The sequence below is a fragment of the Trachurus japonicus genome, chromosome 16 (assembly GCF_045865225.1).
Source record: "Trachurus japonicus isolate A0001 chromosome 16, Traja_1.0".
Taxonomy (NCBI): domain Eukaryota; kingdom Metazoa; phylum Chordata; class Actinopteri; order Carangiformes; family Carangidae; genus Trachurus; species Trachurus japonicus.
This window is the reverse complement of record NC_140922.1, coordinates 31,452,465-31,472,297: the sequence shown is the minus strand read 5'-3', so window position 1 is coordinate 31,472,297 and position 19,833 is coordinate 31,452,465. Positions and strand designations below refer to the sequence as shown.

The following is a 19,833-nucleotide window of genomic DNA, read 5'->3' as shown; positions in this document are numbered from 1 at the left end:
ACCTGTAGTTATTCCTTTATGTGTTTATACGTCTCTAAAACTACGATTACCACCGTGTGTTTTCAGGCTTCGTGCGAGGACAGAGGAGGTCAGAGTTAGATCAAATAAAGTTTTATCGGTGAAGACGATCCCACTGAATAAAACCTTTAAGTGTCGTAAACTTCAGGTCTTATTAAACCAGCTGTAATCCACCATCTGCCATCCACCATCCATCCATCATCTATCGGTGCTTTGTAACTCTCTCTAGTTCTGGCAGCGCCGGACGTTTCTGCAGCAGCAGCAGTGGAAAAGTGGTGGAAGTCATTTGTTATTGTGTTGTAGTTTTAACTGCTTCATATCACTGTGAGTGTAGGTGTAAACTGTAGCAGGGTTTAGACCACGCAGCTCCACTCCTCCTCCTCCCTCTCCTTTTCTTCCTCCCTCCTCCTCCTCCTCCTCCTCCTCCTCCCTTTGCTTCTTCTTCTCCTCTCCCTCCTCTCCTCCTTCTCTTCCTTTTCCTCCTCCTCCTCCTCCTCTTCCCTCTCCTCTTCCTCCTCCTCCCTTTGCTTCTTCTCTTCTTCCTCCTGCTCTTCCTCCTCCTCCTCTTCCTCCTCCTCCCTCCTCCCCCTCCTCCTCCTTCTCTTCCTTTTCCTCCTCTTCTTCCCTCCTTCTCCTCCTCCTCCTCCTTCTCCTCCCTCCTTCTTCTTCTCCTCCCCCTCTTCCTCCGTCTTCCTCCTACTCCTCTCCCTCCTCCTCCTCCTTTTCCTCCTCTTCCCTCTCCTCTTCCTCCTACTCCTCTCCCTCCTCCTCCTCCTTTTCCTCCTCTTCCCTCTCCTCTTCATCCTCCTCCTCCTCCTCCTCCTCCTCCTCCCTCTCCTCCTCCTCCTCCTCCTCTTCCCTCTCCTCTTCATCCTCCTCCTCCTCCCTCCTCCTCCTCTCCTCTTCTTCCTCCTCCCTCTCCTCTTCCTCCTCCTCCTCCTCCTCCTCTCCACTCCTCCCCCTCCTCCTCCCTCCTCCTCCTCCTCCCTCTCTTCTTCTCTACTCCTCCTCGCCCTCGTCATCATCATCCCTCTCCTCTTCCTCTTCCTCCTCCTCCTCCTCCTCCCCCTCCCTCCTTCTCTTCCTTTTCCTCCTCCTCCTCTTCCCTCTCCTCTTACTCCTCCTCCCTTTGCTTCTTCTCCTCCTCCTTCTTTTCCTCTTCCTCCTCCTCCCTTTGCTTCTTCTCCTCTCTTCCTCCTCCTCCTCTTCTCTCCTCTCCTCCTCCTTTTCCTCCTCCTCCCTCTCTTCTCTACTCCTCCTCGTCCTTGTCATCATCATCCCTCTCCTCTTCTTCTCTCCTCCTTCTCCCTCTCCTCTTCTTCTCCTCCCCCTCTTCCTCCGTCGCTCCTCCTTCCCTCCGTCTTCCTCCTCCTCCTCCTCCCTCTCCTCCTCCTCCTCCTCCTCTCTGCTCTTCATCACCAGAGTCTTTCAGCTTCGACCGTGTGACTCAGTTCGTTAATTAAAAACCAACGTTAATTTACTTCTTTTCATCATTTTTCCGGTGACGACGACGACGAAGCGTTAAAACACTTTTGGTCTGAGGCCAGATGACGGAGCGGAGCTGAGCCGGGCCGTTCTGGGCCAGAGCAGGACAGAGAGGGGTCAGAGGAGGAGGGAGGAGAGGAGGAGAGGAGGAGGAGAAAGAAAGAAAGTGTATGTGTGTGTGTGTGTGTGTGTGTGTAGCTCTCATGTTTCGCAGCAGAGAGCTGTTGATTGACGGGTGAAAGCAGCGCCAGATTTCTGTGTGTAGGAAGACAAAAGAGTCTGACGTAAACACACAGACAGACACACACACACACACACACACACACACAGGTCTCTCTGAGCTTGTGAGGACAGGTTAGTGACATAACACATTCCCTCACCTCCGACTCTTTAAATCTTAAAGAGAGTAGAAGTGATGCACGCTGGTTTATTTTACAAGAATTTAATTATTCTTCTGATGATTATGTGCTTTTTTCTCGCTTTTATCATCTGCTTTTACTGCAAACTAATTGTTATACCTGTGTTTCTGTGTTGTGTGGGCACTCCATCTCTAAAGGTGCGTTCACACCGGACCTTTTTTTGGCGACAAGTTTACATATTAAAGGGATAGTTCACCCAAAATTGAAATTTCACTCATTATCTACTCCCCCTCATGTGGACTAAGGGCTGGGAGAAGTTTCAGAGTCCTCCGTGGCTTCTCTGAGTTACAGGGGGTCTCGGCGTAGCAGTGCATGTCCATATAACGGTTGCAAATGGATACCAACTGTCTTCGTAACAAAAAGACACACCAAAAAACATCCAAATACCTCCATGCTGCTCGTATGTAATGTCCGTCTTGTACTGAAGCCCAGAAATGCAAAATTGTCCCGAAAAAAGGGTCTGTCCTCTCCCTGGACCAGGAAGAGGAGCTTCCGCTGCAAACAAGCTTGAAATATAGACTTATTTAATTTTTTTCGGAACAATTTCTCATTTCGGGGCTTCAATACAAGACGGACATTACATACGAGCAGCATGGAGGTATTTGGATGTTTTTTGGTGTGTCTTTTTGTCACGAAGACAGTTGGTATCCATTTGCAACCGTTATATGGACATGCACTGCTACGCCGAGACCCCCTGTAACTCAGAGAAGCCACGGAGGACTCTGAAACTTCTCCCAGCCCTTAGTCCACATGAGGGGGAGTAGATAATGAGTCAATGCAAACGAGCGCTTGAATGACGTCATCAGAGCGATCTGTTGTATCGTTCCAAAGTGACGAGCGACTGCAGCTGAGTGACAGAGCGATTCTTTTGGAGCGACACGAGCAGCGACAGCGACAAAAATAAAAGGTCTGGTGTGAATGCACCTTTATGGTTTTATGGCATTTGTGACTTTGTAAACTTGTGTTTTCAAAGGTGCTATATAAATAAAGGTATTATTATTATTATCATAATATTAAACCTATAAGTCGTTAAACTGCTGCTGCTGTGTGAACAACAGGACGTCTGATCCAGGTCAGTTCCTCCTCTGATGCTTTTTTGGTTCAAACCAGAAACAGACGTTTTAACGCTGGTTTTAACAGAAACGGTCATTTCACCTGGCAGAGAGACCGACTCCATCACTTCCTCTGTTATTGTGTGTTATGGTTTGACTTTAAGCGCTGGAGAAAGAAGAAGAAGAAGCTCTCAGATCCTAAACTTTAGCAAATATATAACATTCATATACACATAACGGGGTTGTGAGTAGTTATCATCAACATCTACAGTAGACTTGAGGTAATTTCATGAGTCTGAGTTATGATGATGTCAAACCTAAATTTAACTTTGAAGCTGAGACGACCGACACAATGACACACACACACACGGAGCTACTTCACTTTGAGTGTGTGTCTATATTTAAACAGTACGCTGCTGACATGTACATGTGTTTATGCTTATGTGTCCATGGATATGGATGTGTAAGTATTTATATAAGCTGTGTGTGTGTGTGTGTGTGTCTGTGTGTGTGTGTGCGCTCTGAGTGAGAGAAGCTTCTGAATCTGACCCGTTTGACCGCCACCTAAACTCGTGTAAACAAAGCGTCTCTTTAGTGGTGCGAATGTGACGGTGCAGTGAGTCACCGAAGCCTCTGATCCTCCACATAAACACTCGACTGCTGAGAGCGGCGGCCAAGAAAGAAAAAAAACTTTTAAAAAAAAACTAAAAAACCCAGAGTTTTTTTTTTTTTTTATGAATGAATTTCCCTTTATTGACATTGGCGTTTCTGTCGGTGTGTTTTTCATTGTCTGTTCAAACATTAACGCGACCGCTGCCCATGGAAAACCACTTCCCTAATTAAGGTGTTTTTAATCCCCACAGTGGGAATTAAACCTGAGAAACGAGTGGTCGATGACGTCGTCCGCGTACAGTGTGTTACTGTTACCGTATGTTAATCAGCTGTAAGACAAACTGACACCTTGAAACACACTGTGACCTGTTCAACACCGCAGCAGAAACCAGTGGTGCACCACAATTTCCAGCTTTCCAGGATTTCCGACTGTTTTTTCTTTGCTTATAAAGTTATAAAGCAGGGATGTTGTGGTTGCCCTTGGAAACCCGGGAGGTTTACCCCAATTACAGAAAACAGGTTCCTCGTGGTCATTTTGTTGCTTACATTACAGTAGGTGCATGTAAACACAGTGAATATGCTGCAAAAAACGATCTACACCTCCATGGAAAGTGAAGATTTAATCTGTATAATTAAAGGGGCACTACGCAGGATTTTTACCTTAAATCTGCTACATTTGTGCCTTAATTAAACAGCTTCATGAACCATATTTCCATCCACTTGTCAGTCAAATTATCTCAAAATTTATAAAAAATATTTATGTGAATAATGCCGGCTCAAGTGCGTTTCCAACTACAACCTTTAAACCGAATAAAAATCTGTGCGTAATGACGTCATATGCTGTTTTGTTATCATATTGGTGTGTCATTGAATCGTTTTATTGCAATTTAAGGTGTTTCCATTCATTTTTGTACTAAATTGCAAAACAAAAGAACATGCATCCTTCATCTTTAATCGATTATCTGAGGTCGGGCTGCGCACAGGCCAAGTGTGACGAGCTGCTGGAGTCGTTGCCTGGAAACCACTGAGCCATACACACGCTATTATATAATTACATTAAAGGGATAGTTCAACATTTTGGCAAATTGGCCCATTGCCATAATCCTTACAGTTTTAGGAGTAGGTTTGTTAACTTCAATTGTCGGTGCAAGCTATTTTTAGAACGGCGGAGCAGAGCCGTGAGCTGCTCAGAGCTACGCTACGGAGGCTCATGGGATTTCTTGGTTTCCCTCATCAAACTCATCAAATACACAATCCAACAACTCCACAACGCTCTGGTGGACAAGTTGTGACCTGCACATTCACCACGCTATGAGATAATAACACAACGTTACCACACAGAGTTGTTTTAGAGGGAAATTCATGCAAAACTGCTGATACGCGTTGCCTTCAGGGACAGTTTTTCATCAAGCAGTCTCTGTATTTCCCTCTAAAACAACTCTGTCTGGTAACGTTGTGTTATTATCTCATAGCGTGGTGAATGTGCAGGTCACAACTTGTCCACCAGAGCGTTGTGGAGTTGTTGGATTGTGTATTTGATGAGTTTGATGAGGGAAACCAAGAAATCCCATGGAGAGTTCCCTTTAAAATCTATGGACTTGGATACAACGAAGCCCAAAAATGTAAATGAAATAAACAGTTTAAAATGTGCCGTTTAATGAAATGCATAAGTTGCATAAAAATACAGGAAGCTGCCGTGAACTTGCAGGAAGCACGGTGTGTGTGTGTGTGTATTGCGGTGTGCCTTCATGCATCGTGTTTGCATTAGCAGTGGTGGAGGTCACGTACGTTATATATATAGCAGATAAAAATGCAGTGTGGTAAAAGGCATTACGCTTGTGCATGGACGCATCATGAATCACCGGCAGAGCAGTGGTCAGTTTGATTCAGGGGCTCGGGGTAAACGGACGGCGCTGCGCTCGCCTGAGAAACCGGCCTCACACATCTTGAAATCATAAATTCACAATCCATAGTGGTACAGTACTTCTCAAAAAAAAAAAAAAAAAAACATAGCGAGCGCTCGTCTGTGATGGATGACGGCTGCAGTTTTTTTTTTTTTTTTGGGGGGCGGGGGTGGTTTTGTTTGGAGGAAAAGAAATGACATTTTTCTGGCGCGTGTCCAGGTTCTGAGACCGTGAACGGTTTTGAAAACAACTACAGACGCGTTCACTTCAGATCTGACCCGGTGATAAATAACCTATAACCTAATGTACGTACAGTACGGTCGAGTCATGGCGTTGCTGCGGTGACGAGAGGACGATACTTGTCTCGGCTGCAAGTTAGGAAACTAAATTAATTGCTCTGATGCAGCTATGAGAGATTAGGGTTGGGTTGATAATTGATGATAATGAATATCTCAACAAACATTATTTAATATTGTATATATGCAATAGTGTGCCCTTTTTTTTGTCTAAACCCTACTGTGATGGGCAGATGCAATTCTTTTAAATGTTTTAAATAAAGTGACGATAAAGGGATCTTATCTTATCTTATCTTATATGGTAATATTTCCCAAAATATCAACAGTGTTTTATTATTTTTTACTTTGTTCTATTCTGGGCTAAACTAAACTAAAACTGTGCTTTCTTTCCTGGAACAAGCTTCATCTGTTCGACTTTGCCAAAGTTTTGTCTTTGTGTTTTCTTCCTTCAAAGAAAACATTTTCTAGTTTTTTTTTTTTACTCATAAATTTGTAATGTTATAATGTTGGAGAACATCCAGGTGTTTTTCTTGTAAATTTCCAACTTTAAACTTAAAAATGTTGACTTTTTAAACTCAGAAATTCACTCCCATTTCTCTTCCCGCTTATGATTCCTGATTCAATTATTATAGATTAGGCTTGGGCTGATATTTGATCATATCGAATATGCAATATTTTCCAAAATATCAACAGAATTTTATTATTTATCTTGTTCTGTTCAGGGTTAAAATAATCTTCCTTTCTTTTCAACAAGGTTCACCAAAGTTTTGTCATGTTTCCTTCATAGATAGATAGCTTTTTGTTTTTTTTTGCTTTTTTTACTTATAAATTTGTGACTTCATAATGTCGGAGAATATCCAAGTGTTTTGTTTTTTGCCATTTTTTTTTCCTCTTTATTTGATCAGAGAGACAGGGAAGCAGGGAGAGAGGCTCAGGCACTAAAGAGCGTCTCGGTCGGGAGTTGAACTGGCGATCAGCGCGCATATGCCAACATGGGAGGTGCTTTCTAGTCGGCCACTTGATCCAACTGTTTTTCTTGTAAATTTCCAACTTTGAACTTTAAAACTTTGACTTTTAAACTCAGAAGTTCACCCTCTTTCACTTCCTATTCCTTGCTTACAGTTTTAAACCTAATACACCATCATAGATATAAAACAACACAGTAGTTTTAAACATTTAAAAGAAAAAAAAAACCTCAATAACCTCATTAATCTTGACATTTGTGTTTGTCTGCGTGGAGATGATAAATCTCCCAGCTGCCCCGGTGGAGTCCCAGTCACATCCGTCACAACTTGGAGCAGTTTATTCTCACTTGGCTGCATTTGTTTTTTCCTCTTTCGGGGTGTTGTTGGATTTGTCAATGATCCATTCAGAGGACTTCATTATCGTCGGTTTGCTTGTCAAACACACACGGGGCGGACTGATGATGATCCGTGATTGATGATGGAACACACGTCCCAAACACGCAAAACACACACACACATAAAACACAGTTTGCCCATCGATGAAACGTGGAATTATTTCTAAAACAAAGACGGGGATTGTCATCGTTTTCACACCGACGTACGTAAACTTTAAAAAAAGAAACAGTGGATCAACATCTGGACTCTGGAAGTAGCAGCAGCTTTTAAAGGAGCCAAACAGAGAATATATGTTTCAATAATCATCTAAACAGTGAGATCACGGAGGAACAGAGAGCGAACACAGAGAGAGAGAACAGGCTGCAGGTGCTGGTCCAGACTCAGTGCAGTGCAAGGCACCGAGGTTCACACAGACAGACAGGCAGCGTGGGGTTACCATGGTGCTGTAAGCTGTGTATGATAAAACTGGTCTGTATTACACACGCTGTACATTTACATTTGCACACAGAAAGGGGGTGAGGGAAGCAGAGGAGGAGGAGGAGGAGGAGGGGAGAAGAGGAAGAGGAGGAGGAGAAGGAGGAAGAGGAGGGAAGACGAGGAGGAGGAGGAAGAGGAGGGAAGGAAGAGGAAGAGAAGGAGGAGGAGAAGGAGGAGGAGGAGGAGGAGGAAAAGGAGAAAGAGGGGGAGGAGGAGGGAAGAGGAGGAGAAGGAGGAGAAGAAGGAGGGGACAGGAAGAGAAGGAGAAAGAGGAGGAGGAGGAGGAAAGAGGAAGAGAAGGAGGAGGAGGAGGAAGAGGAGGAGGAGGAGGAGGAGGAGGAGGAGGAGGAGGAAGAGGAAGGAGGAGAAGGAGGAAGAGGAGGGAAGACGAGGAGGAGGAGGAAGAGGAGGGAAGGAAGAGGAAGAGAAGGAGGAGGAGAAGGAGGAGGAGGAGGAGGAGGAAAAGGAGAAAGAGGGGGAGGAGGAGGGAAGAGGAGGAGAAGGAGGAGAAGAAGGAGGGGACAGGAAGAGAAGGAGAAAGAGGAGGAGGAGGAGGGAAGAGGAAGAGAAGGAGGAGGAAAAGAAGGAAGAGAAAGAGGAGGAGAAGATGGAGGAGGAGGGAAGAGGAAGAGAAAGAAGAGAAGGAGGAGGAGAGGAGGAAGACGAGAAAGAGGAGGAGAAGATGGAGGAGGAGGGAAGAGGAAGAGAAAGAAGAGAAGGAGGAGGAGAGGAGGAAGACGAGAAAGAGAAGGAGGAGGAGAAGGAGGAAGAGGAGAAGGGGAAGGAGAAGGAGGAGGGAAGAGGAGGAGGAGGAAGAGGAAGAGAAAGAGGAGGAGGAGGAAGAGAAGAGGAAGAGAAGAAGGAGGAAGAGGAGGAGAAGGAGAAAGAGAGGAGAAGGGGGAAGAGGAGAGCAGGAAGAGGAGGAGAGAAGAGGAAGAGGAAAAGAAGGAGGAGGAATAGGAGGGAAGAGGAAGAGGAGGAGGAGGAGAAGGAGAAAGAGGGGGAGGAGGAGGGAAGAGGAGAAGAAGGAGGGGGAACAGGAGGGAAAGGGAAGAGGAGGAGAAGGAGAAAGAGAAGGAGGAAGAGGAGGGAAGAGGAAGGAGGAGGAGAAGGAGGAAGAGAGGAGAAGGGGGAGGAGGAGAAGGAGGAAGAAGATAGAAGATAGAAGAGGAAGAGAAGGAAGAGGGGAGAGAAGAGGAGGAGAAGGAGGAAGAGGAGAGCAGGAAGAGGAGGAGAGAAGAGGGAAGAGGAAAAGAAGGAGGAGGAGGGCGAAGGAGGAGGAAGAGGAGGGAAGAGGAAGAGAAGGAGGAAGAGGAGGAGGAGGAGGAGAAAGAGAAAGAGGAGGAGGAAGAAGAGGGAGGAGGAGGTGTGAAGTTGTGTTACAGGACGGACGATGTTCCTTTAACGAGCCGACGGCAGATACAGATATCAGTGTGTTGAGTAGCGTCTGGGTGAGTCAGATCAAAGGTAGCGGCGTCTGGTCTCTCCCTCCCTCTCTCCCTCCCTTCCTCCTCCCTCCTTCTCTCCCTCTCTCCCTCCCTCTTTCCCTCCCTACCTCCCTCGCTCCGACAGCCAGACAGACGACAGAACAGAGGAGAAGACTGATAAGAGCTGAGCAAATAACATCCACACACACACACCCACTCTGTCCAACGCCTGTGTGTGTGTGTGTGTGTGTTTTTGTGCAGAATGCGGAGGAGGAGAGAGGAGAGGAGAAGAAAGGCTGTGTGTTGCGTACATGGGTGTGAGAGAAAGAGAGAAAGAGAGAGAAAGGCTGGAAAAACAAAAGTGATTGTTGACACCAGATGATGAAGGATCTTCCAGCTGCACAGACGCTCAGAATAAACTTCATGATTCATCCTTCAATTCTTCAAAGTGTGTCGGGGTTTTTCTTCACAACAAAAAAAACTCCTAAAACTATTATTTTTTTCTTTTGGCTTAATGTCTTTTCTCTTCTTGTGTTATAATTATGAGTCATTATTTAAAGAGTTAATCACCAAAATAAATCACTTTCAACCTTTTTCCAATATTAGGTAGCCTACGGACTGAAAAGCTTAAATTTTTTTCCCATGAAACTTTCTTCTGTTGAGTTAAAGTCAGCTGCTCTGCAGAAAGGTCACTTTTTTGCTAGTTTTGTAAGTTTAGTGCGTGATTTCCCTTTAATTTTCACACTTACCATTCATAAAAGTTTAATTTAATGAACTTAATTTTGCACAAAATCCTAGGTAGAGACGGATTTCATTTAATAATTCACTCTGAGCTGTTCACATCAAAACTCACCTTTTCAAACCAGCTTTTAATGTGTCATTATGTGTCTAGCACTGGTTTAACTGCTGTTTTAAAAGTTCACTTATTGTATCCAAACTTTGTTCCACGCAACAAAGGTATGTACAGTATGTTTGTTCTTTATTCTTATGTAAAGTGACTTTGAGCATCTGTAAAGCACTTAACCAAATAAAATATATTATTATTATTAATATAAAAACCAGCGTCACATTGTCCAAGGACACGCCCCTTTCGTTCGGACTGAGCGGCAAAACAAACCTCAGTCCCAACGTGGTGAAGGACAGAGGTGAACACATGTAGTATCAAAACAAATTGAGGTCAGAAGGACTCGACGATGATCCGTACCGGCTCCTCAAAACCATCTGGTCCACGGAAAAACATGTTTCCAGAAATCAGTGAATCATTTCAAAATGAATTCAATCAGCCATTAGATTTAAACAGAAACCAAAACCACTGGTCTCTGCCTCCTCCTTCAGTATCTACATGTATTTACAGTCACATTGTTTACATTGTGTGCTTTAATAAATCCTATAACACACACAGTGTGACCGCGGTGCCAGCAGAGTGACAAGACAGGCTCATTGTTAAAGGAGAATTCCGGTCATTTTTGACCACTAAATCGTTGTCCTGATGGTCCCCCAGTGTTGGTTGGAGCAAAAAAACGCGACTAAAATTGATGCAGGCAAACCGGAGTTACACCATGGCTAGACGGCGCTAGGGATAGCGACAATGCTAACCTATGGGGGCAATTCTTTCAACCACAACAAACACTTAGAAAACAATCAACTATCTATGGTACATGACTGGAATCCTTAGAGACACCACTGAACTCATATAGTGTACAGTACACTGCCCTACAAAAATGAGATTTTGACATATTTGGGACTTTAAAGGTCTGCTACATCATGTGGATAAATATCTTGACTCAACGTTATCTTATTTGGGATATATTTGCGGGTGGTTTTCACAGTAAGTCCCAAAAACTGCAGTGAAACAACAAGAGAACACAGTAACTAGAGTTACCCCTTTCTTCCTGTGTATACAATGTTTAACACGCCCTACTGTACAACAGGCTGCTACCATTTTAGAACCAATGGGAGTTTCCCCTTTCTTGCGTTGTATGGCCAGCCTAGATTTTGCCTCAATGCAGAAACAGACAGAGGTAACTCTGATTTAAGGGTAAAATGTTAAGTTTGAGTTCAATATTTTTACACGGCTAGACTACTACTCGCGAAAGCAAGGATTTGACCAATTTTCAGAATCCTTAAGTTCAATACAGTTGACTGGACAACAAAAATACTTTAAACCAACACTAAGGAACTTTTCAACCTTCATATAATATTTTCATAACTTTTGTGATGGTACATCGACTTACAACAGGTTGAATGACACCTCTGTCATGGCCTGAGGGGGTCTGTATCATTATGGTCTGTATCGCCTTCACTGACACTAAGCAGCTTTGAGGAGCATGGTAGGAACCCGGCTCTCACTTAAAGCAGAAGTAAGTGGTCCGGTCGTTTTCGCTAATGCTGCGTTCCAGGACGGCTTTTGAAATCGTAAATTACAGCTTCAAGTCACAACTTACAACTTTGTAGCGTTCCAGGCAACCCACTCGTGTTTTTCCGACCTGTTTTACCGGTGAAAGTCACTATAACGGCCACTCGTAACTTCCGACCGGTGAACTCGTACCAGATCGAACTGGTACGACTTCACGGTCGGAAAAATACGAGTTTCCTTGAACGCACCATAACAGTCCTCGTCGCTACGTCACCACATTCACGGCGTTCCTTGGCTGCACACACAGCCCTGCATGCCGTTCTCTCTCCTCATTGGATAAAAACTGTAGGATACGATAAATGTTTTCTCCTCGGCTCAGAGCAGAGCAGAGGGACTGACAGACCCGTGTTTCAGTCCAAACACTCTATGTAAGTGATTGCTGTCGGAAGATATAACTATTTAAGTCTTATATTAACACAAATATATCACTTACTTCTGCTTTAAGTTTCACTTTCACTTTAGCGAGTCACGACGAGGAGGGAGCAGCAATGTGGCACCTTTCCATCGGATTGTGTATGTGTGTTTACTGAGAAATGATCTGCTGGAAACAGAAACTTAGTTTGGACCAAGGGGGCAGTTCTGCAGGTCTGAGAAGTGAAGCTCACTTCCGCGTTCAAAAAGCTGCAATCCCCTCGGCTGTCGCTGGGGGCTGGCTCCAGAAGGGAGCAACTCCAATTGAGCCCCATGTTAAAATAGCCAATTTTACAGCTTAAAAAAACATATTTACAGCCTGGTACATTTTATTTTTTTGGTCTCAATCGATAGTTTCCACCCCCGCACACACTCTGAGGGGGGTGAATTTTTTTTAAACTCTACCGTTTTACTATTATTAGGTTTAAAGTTCTGGCCAATTAGGGCGCAGAACCGTTGAGTGACAGGTCCGCGGACCGCTGCTACGAGGCCAGTGGGCGGGCCCTCGGCCGGCTAACGGCCGCACCTCTCCAAATATGGCAAGTAGAATCCAACATGGCGCAGCTCAAACCCCCATAGTAGCGGCACAAAACAGACTCCTCCAAACCAATGGGTGACGTCACGGACGCTACGTCCATTCTTTTTACAGTCTATGGTCTGGACGTCTTCTGTTAATTTCCATGCACCGGGAGATCAGGATGTTTATGGCGCTATGCGCTGGTGTTCATGGGAAATGGAGTCTTCCTTCAGGCAAAACACTACCGCTTTAGGCCACTGGCGCCGCCAAACTCAACCAAAATATATATATATATATATAATAAGAAGAAAAGAAGAAAAGAAAAGAAAAGAAGAAAAAAGCAAAAAGATATGTATGTATGACAAATATTCTTATTCTGTGGGTAATGGGGGCGGGACTAGATAAGCTTTTGCTTCTCCCGCTTTTCCCTTTCGGCCATGTATTGTATTATTTGATGATGAAGTGTGATGATGATGATTTAAATTGACATGCCCGAAATAAACAAATTGATTGAAGTTCTTAAGTACTGCTTTAAACAAATTTTTCTCAGAACTGCACTCTGAGGAGTTACCCCTTTCTTCCGTTGTAGGGCAGTATAAACAGTATAAACAAAGAAGAGCTGTAGTGGACTGACCCATGGGCTCGAGGGCGAACTGGTCCTGAGTGACGGCCAGAGGAGGCTGGACGCCGACCGTCAGCTTGGACGCCTGCATGACGCACCCGGCCTTCACCTTCACCTGGGGGGAGGGAGGGAGGGGGGGGCAGCGGTGAGGAGGTGAGACGGAGACAAGGACACGAGACGAGACGAGATACAAAGGAGAAGACGACATGTGACCTCACCTGTACGGTCACCGAGGGGACGGGCAGACCACCGGACTCCTGGAGCAGAGCTTGCTGCAGGCAGAGACAGGAAGAAGAGATCAATCCACTGTGTGTGTGTGTGTGTGTGTGTGTGTGTGTGTGTTAGAACATGTGTGTGTGTTAGAACATGTGTTTGTGTGTGTGTGTGTGTGTGTGTGTGTGTGTGTGTGTACCGATGGGTTGTCCATGCTGGAGGACACGGTCGTTGTAACAATCAGATCCTCCTCAGCGTCGGTCTTAGGGAGGATGTCTGAAACAACAAAACAAAACAAAACAATATTAGAACAAATACAGGTGATTCATTACTTAAAGGGATAGTGCAACATTTTGGCAAACTGGCCCATTGTCATAATCCCTATAGTCATAGCAGTAGGGATAGAACGGAGGAGCAGAGCCGCGAGCTGCTCAGAGCTACGCTACGGAGGCTCATTATGGGATTTCTTGGTTTCCCTCATCAAACTCATCAAATACACAATCCAACAACTCCACAACGCTCTGGTGGACAAGTTGTGACCTGCACATTCACCACGCTATGAGATAATAACACAACGTTACCAGAGTTGTTTTAGAGGGAAATACAGAGACTACTTGATGAAAAACTGTCCCTGAAGGCAACGTGCATCAGCGGTTTTGCATGAATTTCCCTCTAAAACAACTCTGTCTGGTAACGTTGTGTTATTATCTCATAGCGTGGTGAATGTGCAGGATATTTACCTTTTGTTTTTATCTTTACCTTCAATAAACAGCTTCAGACTAATTGTGATGTTAGATAAAAGACTTGTAACTTGTTACAGGGAAAGTGGAGGCTCCTTCCACATCGTGGCTGGAAACCAAACCTGCGATCAGAGCCTCTGACCCAGTGTCACAGCTCTTATCTTGGTGTCACCGCGAGTCCACAACACAAACGTGAAGCGTAAACCGTAATAGATAGATAGATATACTTTATTGATCCCAAGCTGGGAAATTACAGTAATCTCTGGTTTATGACAGATAAGACACTGTTACGATACTTGCATGGTAACATGTATATATGATAATCCATCGATCCACAGATTGATTATAAAAAGGCGTCGTTGAAAACAAACGAACACGACCGGGAGGAAAACAGTGGAGAAATGAGCCACAATGGCGGCTACTGGCCGGTACGATGTAAACAGGAAGTCATTGTTTCATTCAGACTAAATATATATTTCTATGGAAAAGCAATACTTTTATTCTGTCCCCCTCTAAACGCCCCATGGATGCATTATTTTACTTAAAGCAGAAGTAAGTGATATATTTGTGTTAATCTAAGTCTTAAATAGTTATATCTTCCGACAGCAATCACTTACATAGAGTGTTTGGTCTGAAACACGGGTCTGTCAGTCCCTCTGCTCTGAACAGAAGAGAAAACATTTATCGTATCCTACAGTTTTTATCCAATGAGGAGAGAGAACGGCATGCAGGGCTGTGTGTGCAGCCAAGGGACGCTGTGAATGTGGCGACGTAGGGACGAGGACTGTTATGGTGCGTTCAAGGCAGCTCGTAACTCGTGTTTTTCCAACCTGTGAAGTGGTACCAGTTCGATCTGGTACGAGTTCACGGGTCGGAAGTTACGAGTGGCCGTTATAGTGACTTTCACCGTAAAACAGGTCGGAAAAACACGAGTGGGTTGCCTGGAACGCTACAAAGTCGTAAGTTGTGACTTGAAGCTGTAATTTACGGTTTCAAAAGTCTGCCTGGAACGCAGCATTAGCCAAAACGACCGGATCGCTTACTTCTGCTTTAAAATATAGTTTTTAATAAACATTCTCCATATTCAACCTTTAAGTTTTGCTGCATTTGTAAGAGTTTTCTGAATAATAAAGAAACTTTATAACTCTGATTTAGGTGATTCGGTCCTAAATTTGTTATTAGGACGTTTTCTTAACGAGGGACTTGTTAACGAGTTAATTAAAACAAAGACTCGACCCACCCTGAGTCCTGGTGACCTCCCTGATGAACTTCTGCAGCTTCTTCATCTCGGCGTCGACCTGCTCGTAGTCGGCCTCACGGGCGTCGACCTTTGGCGTCGAGAAGAAGGAGGGATCGGTTCCCATGTAGGAGCAGAGGAGGAGACCGTCGGAGCTGAGGCTCACCACACCTCCTCTCAGCTCCCTGAGGAGGAGGAGGAGGAGGTAGGAAGAGGAGGAGGGAGGAGTGAGGAGGAGAGGAGGAGAGGGAGGAGGAGAGGAGAGGAGGAGAATCAAAAGGGAGGAGGAAGAGGAGAGGAGAGGGAGGAGGAGAAGGAGGAGGAGGAGGAGGAGGAAGAGGAGAGGGAGGAGGAGGGAAGAAGAGGAGGAGGAGGAAGAGAAGAGGGAGGAGGACGAGGAGAAGGAGGAAGAGAAGGAGGAGGAGAGAAGAAATGGAGGAGGAGGAGGAGGATGAAGAGAAGAGGAGAGGAGGAGGAAAAGGAAAAGAAGGAGGAGGAGGAGGAAGAGGAGAAGGAGGAAGAAGAGAGGGAGGAGGAGGAGAGAGGAGGATGAGGGAGGATGAGGAGAGGGAGGAGGAGGAAAAGGAAGAGAAGGAGGAAGAGGAGGAGAAGAAGCAAAGGGATGAGGAGGAAGAGGAAAAGGAGGAAGAGGAGAGGGAGGAGGAGGAAGAGACAGAGGAAGAGAAGGAGGAAGTGAAGGAGGAAGAGGAGGAGGAGAAGGAGGAAGAAGAGAGGGAGGAAGAGGAGGAGGAGGAAGAGGAAGAGAGGGAGGAAGAGGAGGAGGAAGAGAGGGAGGAAGAGAAGGAGGAGGAGGAGGAGAGAGAAGGAGGAAGAGGAGAAGGAGGAGAAGGAGGATGCAAAGTTCAGTTTTGGTTTGTGACATGACGTCGTTATGGAAACAAGGCGAGCACAAGAAAATGCTGAGTGATGCAATAACGCATTTTAACTGTATGTGTGTGTGTGTGTGTGTGTGTGTGTGTTTAACTGGTTGCAGATGTGTGGCAGCAACACACACACACACACACACACACACACACACACACACACACACACACACACACACATAACCGTAGCTCTCACTTCCACTAACACACACACACGCAGAGAGAAAGTGTTGATCATAAATAGGAGCGGACAAACAGACGGGAGGAAACTGAGCTGCGGTCACATGACTCTATATTACACCTATTATCGTCATTTAGGGGATTTATGGGAGTAATGGGAATGTAAACACAGTCGCACCGAGCTGGACTTAATGAAAAACCTAAGACATGATAGAAAGAAATGTGTCCGAGAAGTTTGGGGAAGGAATTAAAAAAGAAAAAAAAAACAAAAACTGATGTATGAATTCAGTGTGTGACTTTTTTTACGGTGGCCCTGAAGGCTCAACTCACTCTGAAACTTCAGAGAACATATAAAAAAATAAGCTACAAATCAACAATATTACTTACAGTAAAAAAGTAAAGTTCAGTTTTTCAACACATGAGCTGCAAAAACTCACAACACAACAGGAAGTGTTTCTTGTAGGGATGTAATATGTGAATCCAGGGTTTGGTTTCTGCCGAACCGAACCCTACGCACGTTGTCGACGTAATGACGCCGCCGCTAACGATCATGGGAAGGTTTATGAACAATATTCTACCCTCCGTGAACGACACAGTTCAAAGCTCCCTCAGCACAACCAGCATCACTGTCATTATCACAAACTAAATATAAATACTGTATAAAGTCGACTAGCTTAATGCTAACATATATGGAAAACATCATAGACTGGCTAATGGAAATTAGCATCGGTCATTTTAAACCAACAAACAGCTGTTAAGTATGTAGTACATGTTTTGGCTTTTCATGTCTTTATTAGATAGTGCCGACTGCGCCACTCGACGCCCCAAAGCAGCTGTTATTTTAACACAGGTTTTGATGTAAACATGGCATAAGTAGCTAACAAATACAATAATATTTACAGGCATATGTTTTCTTTGCTATGTGGAAATAATTTCACTTTTTTTTTCATTTTTGTTTTGAATGATAAAAAATTAGGGCTGTCAGAGTTAACGCGTTAATCGCGATGCGATTAATTAAAAAGATTAACGCGATTAAATTTTTTAATCGCGGTTAATCGCGGCCCATTTTGTCCTCTGTCTGCTGGACTGGAGGACTGGAGTGTGGGACCTCCAGTCCAGTAGGTGGCGGTAAGCCACCTTCAAGTTGGTTGCTACACAAATATACACAGTCTAACACAGCGGTACTCAATAGGCGGCCCGCGGGCCGCATCCGGCCCGCCGAACCTTCCAATCAGGCCCGCGACTGAGTTCTACTAGTTTACATATTACTGTATACTGTATTTCTTGGGCTCCGTGCGCCTGTAAGTCAAAGCGCTGGGACAGGGAAACACGTGTGAAGCGTTTGTGTGTGCCTGTGAGGCCCTGCACTGGGATACAGAAACGCAGACGAACCCAAATCACCATGCGCGAGTGTTTGGGGAGCGGGCTGGACTGCAGGGTTTTCCCTGCCTGTCTGCAGAGACCATGGGTGATTTTCACCGCCGTCTTGGTTCAACTGTGTGTGCATCATGCATGGGGGGCCGTTCAGATGAAGCGTCTTTTGCGCGCGCTCAAACCCATTCAATGTAGCCGCGAGTCATGCACGCTCACAACTCAAAAGCCGTAGCCGCGCGCATTTGATGAGACGCAATTGTTTTTTCGTGCACGTCTGCGGCGCACAGCTGCACGACCTGCTTCTCCCCCGGTGTTGTGTCCCGGTTCCATCAGTCTGTGTCTCTCCTACTGTTTCCCACTGAGCTCTGCCTCGTTTGAAAGGTGAAGGAAGCCCATGTGTGGAAAGACGTCGCCTTCGAGATGTAGAATGTGTGTTATAGAAGAGAAACACACATTTCAGGACCAATGACTTGTATCCTCAGAACAGAGTCAGACGTCCTGTGATGGTCAGGTCATATTTAAGCTGAAAATCACAGGGCATGTCTGAGGATACAAGTCAGCAGTGTAAAGCTCCAGCATGATATGTAAATGATGATATGACAATGTCAAGATTTTTCATTTTATATCATACAAAACACCATGAAGTGTATAAATAAAAATTATGTGCTTACAAGTAAAATAAAAAATATTTAAATTATTAGACGAAAAAGGTGAATTTAATTTCAATCTAGGCCTATTTGAATGTGCGGCCCCCAAGGTGTCTGTTAAGAAAAATTCTGGCCCTTCGAAAAATGTATTTGAGTACCCCTGGTCTAACATATCCACAGCTCCATCCATTCATTTTTTGACGGCTTTGTTGTCAACAAATGCACGTGGCGATGTACTGATTTTTTGACGGCTTCTGCACATGGCCAGGCAGAGGTGTAGCAAAGTAAAGGGCAATTTCCACTGGATGCAATTCGTATCAATTCTGTGTGAGTTTCATGCATCATGTGTTATGATTAGGTAGGCCTGCTAGGTCTGGTCTAAAAGCTGTTTGTCTAGAGATTATAACACTTTGGAGTGTTGAAAGTCCAAAGCGCCATATATAATATTTTTAATTGAGATTAATCGCGAGTTAACTATGGAAAAAGTGCGATTAGAAAAATTAATCGTTTGACAGCCCTATAAAAAATACTAAAGTATCCTGAAGGACTTGATGCCTAAATGTTATTGCCAACTGTTATTTTACAGTCAGAATAAAACACACAGTGTGATGATATTTAATGCATTTATAATGTGTTTACTGTACAGGCCGATGACGGGAGCAGGATTCGCCATTCGGTATTTGGTTTTGGATTCGGACGAATCTTTAAACGGGATTCGGTATTCGGCAGAACCCCCCAAAAATCCGGATTTGGCCCATCCCTAGTTTCTAGTCTCTAACTAACAGTACATATTAGTAATAATATGTGGAATTGGAATCACATAATATTGATGACGTTATAATAAACCAAACACCAAAATGATAAGATAAGATAAGATAAGATAAGGTAAGATGAGATAATCCTTTATTTGTCCCACAGAGGGGAAACTTACAGGGTTGCAGCAGCAGACAACAGAAAAGAAATGATCTGTATAGGACAGATAATAAAGAGCAGATAGCAAGAGCTGTAAAACAAAAGAAAGCAGTATTTCTAATAGAGTATGATTCAGATTATGATTAGGACAAAATAATAAATATAAAAGAAATATAAACATATTTTTAGGGGGGGGACTTTCCATTTGTGTTGGTCAGGTTTTGATTTTATACTATGGTCTGTTTTTCAGCCCAGGACGTCGATCTGCTGAGGACGGATCAGAAACCGAAGACGCTCTGACTCATTTAGTTCGTGCTTTGCAGAATTAAGTAATAAAATTCAATACTGCCTGAAGAATATCAAAGCAAAGACTCCCAGAGCAGCGCTGTAAATCACACACACACAGTCACACACACAGAGAGAGAGAGAGAGAGAGCTGCTGGACTCAGTACCGGTGTGTAACTGTGTGTGTGTCTGTGCTGCGTCCTGCTGCCAACACACTGAACAACATGATGACTATCAAGTGCTTTAAAACAACACAGCCTCAAACTAAACCAAACAGCCATCCAGACACACACTATCTGCTGCATCTAAAACACACACACACACACACACCCACACATACAGAC

The 19,833-nt window shown here is 44.4% G+C and overlaps 1 protein-coding gene across 2 annotated transcripts in view; it reads right to left on the bottom strand.

The window, feature by feature from the left end:
- bbs9 (Bardet-Biedl syndrome 9) overlaps positions 1-19,833 on the bottom strand; it is a 290,122-nt gene that overhangs the window by 226,093 nt on the left and 44,196 nt on the right. For both annotated transcript variants that reach the window (XM_085803054.1, XM_085803055.1), the window contains exons 10-13: positions 15,211-15,392; positions 13,430-13,506; positions 13,236-13,289; positions 13,030-13,132 (exon numbers count right to left, since the gene is read on the bottom strand). In XM_085803054.1, coding sequence (XP_085659180.1) covers positions 13,030-13,132; positions 13,236-13,289; positions 13,430-13,506; positions 15,211-15,392 — 416 coding nt within the window. The remainder of the gene's footprint in view (positions 1-13,029; positions 13,133-13,235; positions 13,290-13,429; positions 13,507-15,210; positions 15,393-19,833) is intronic.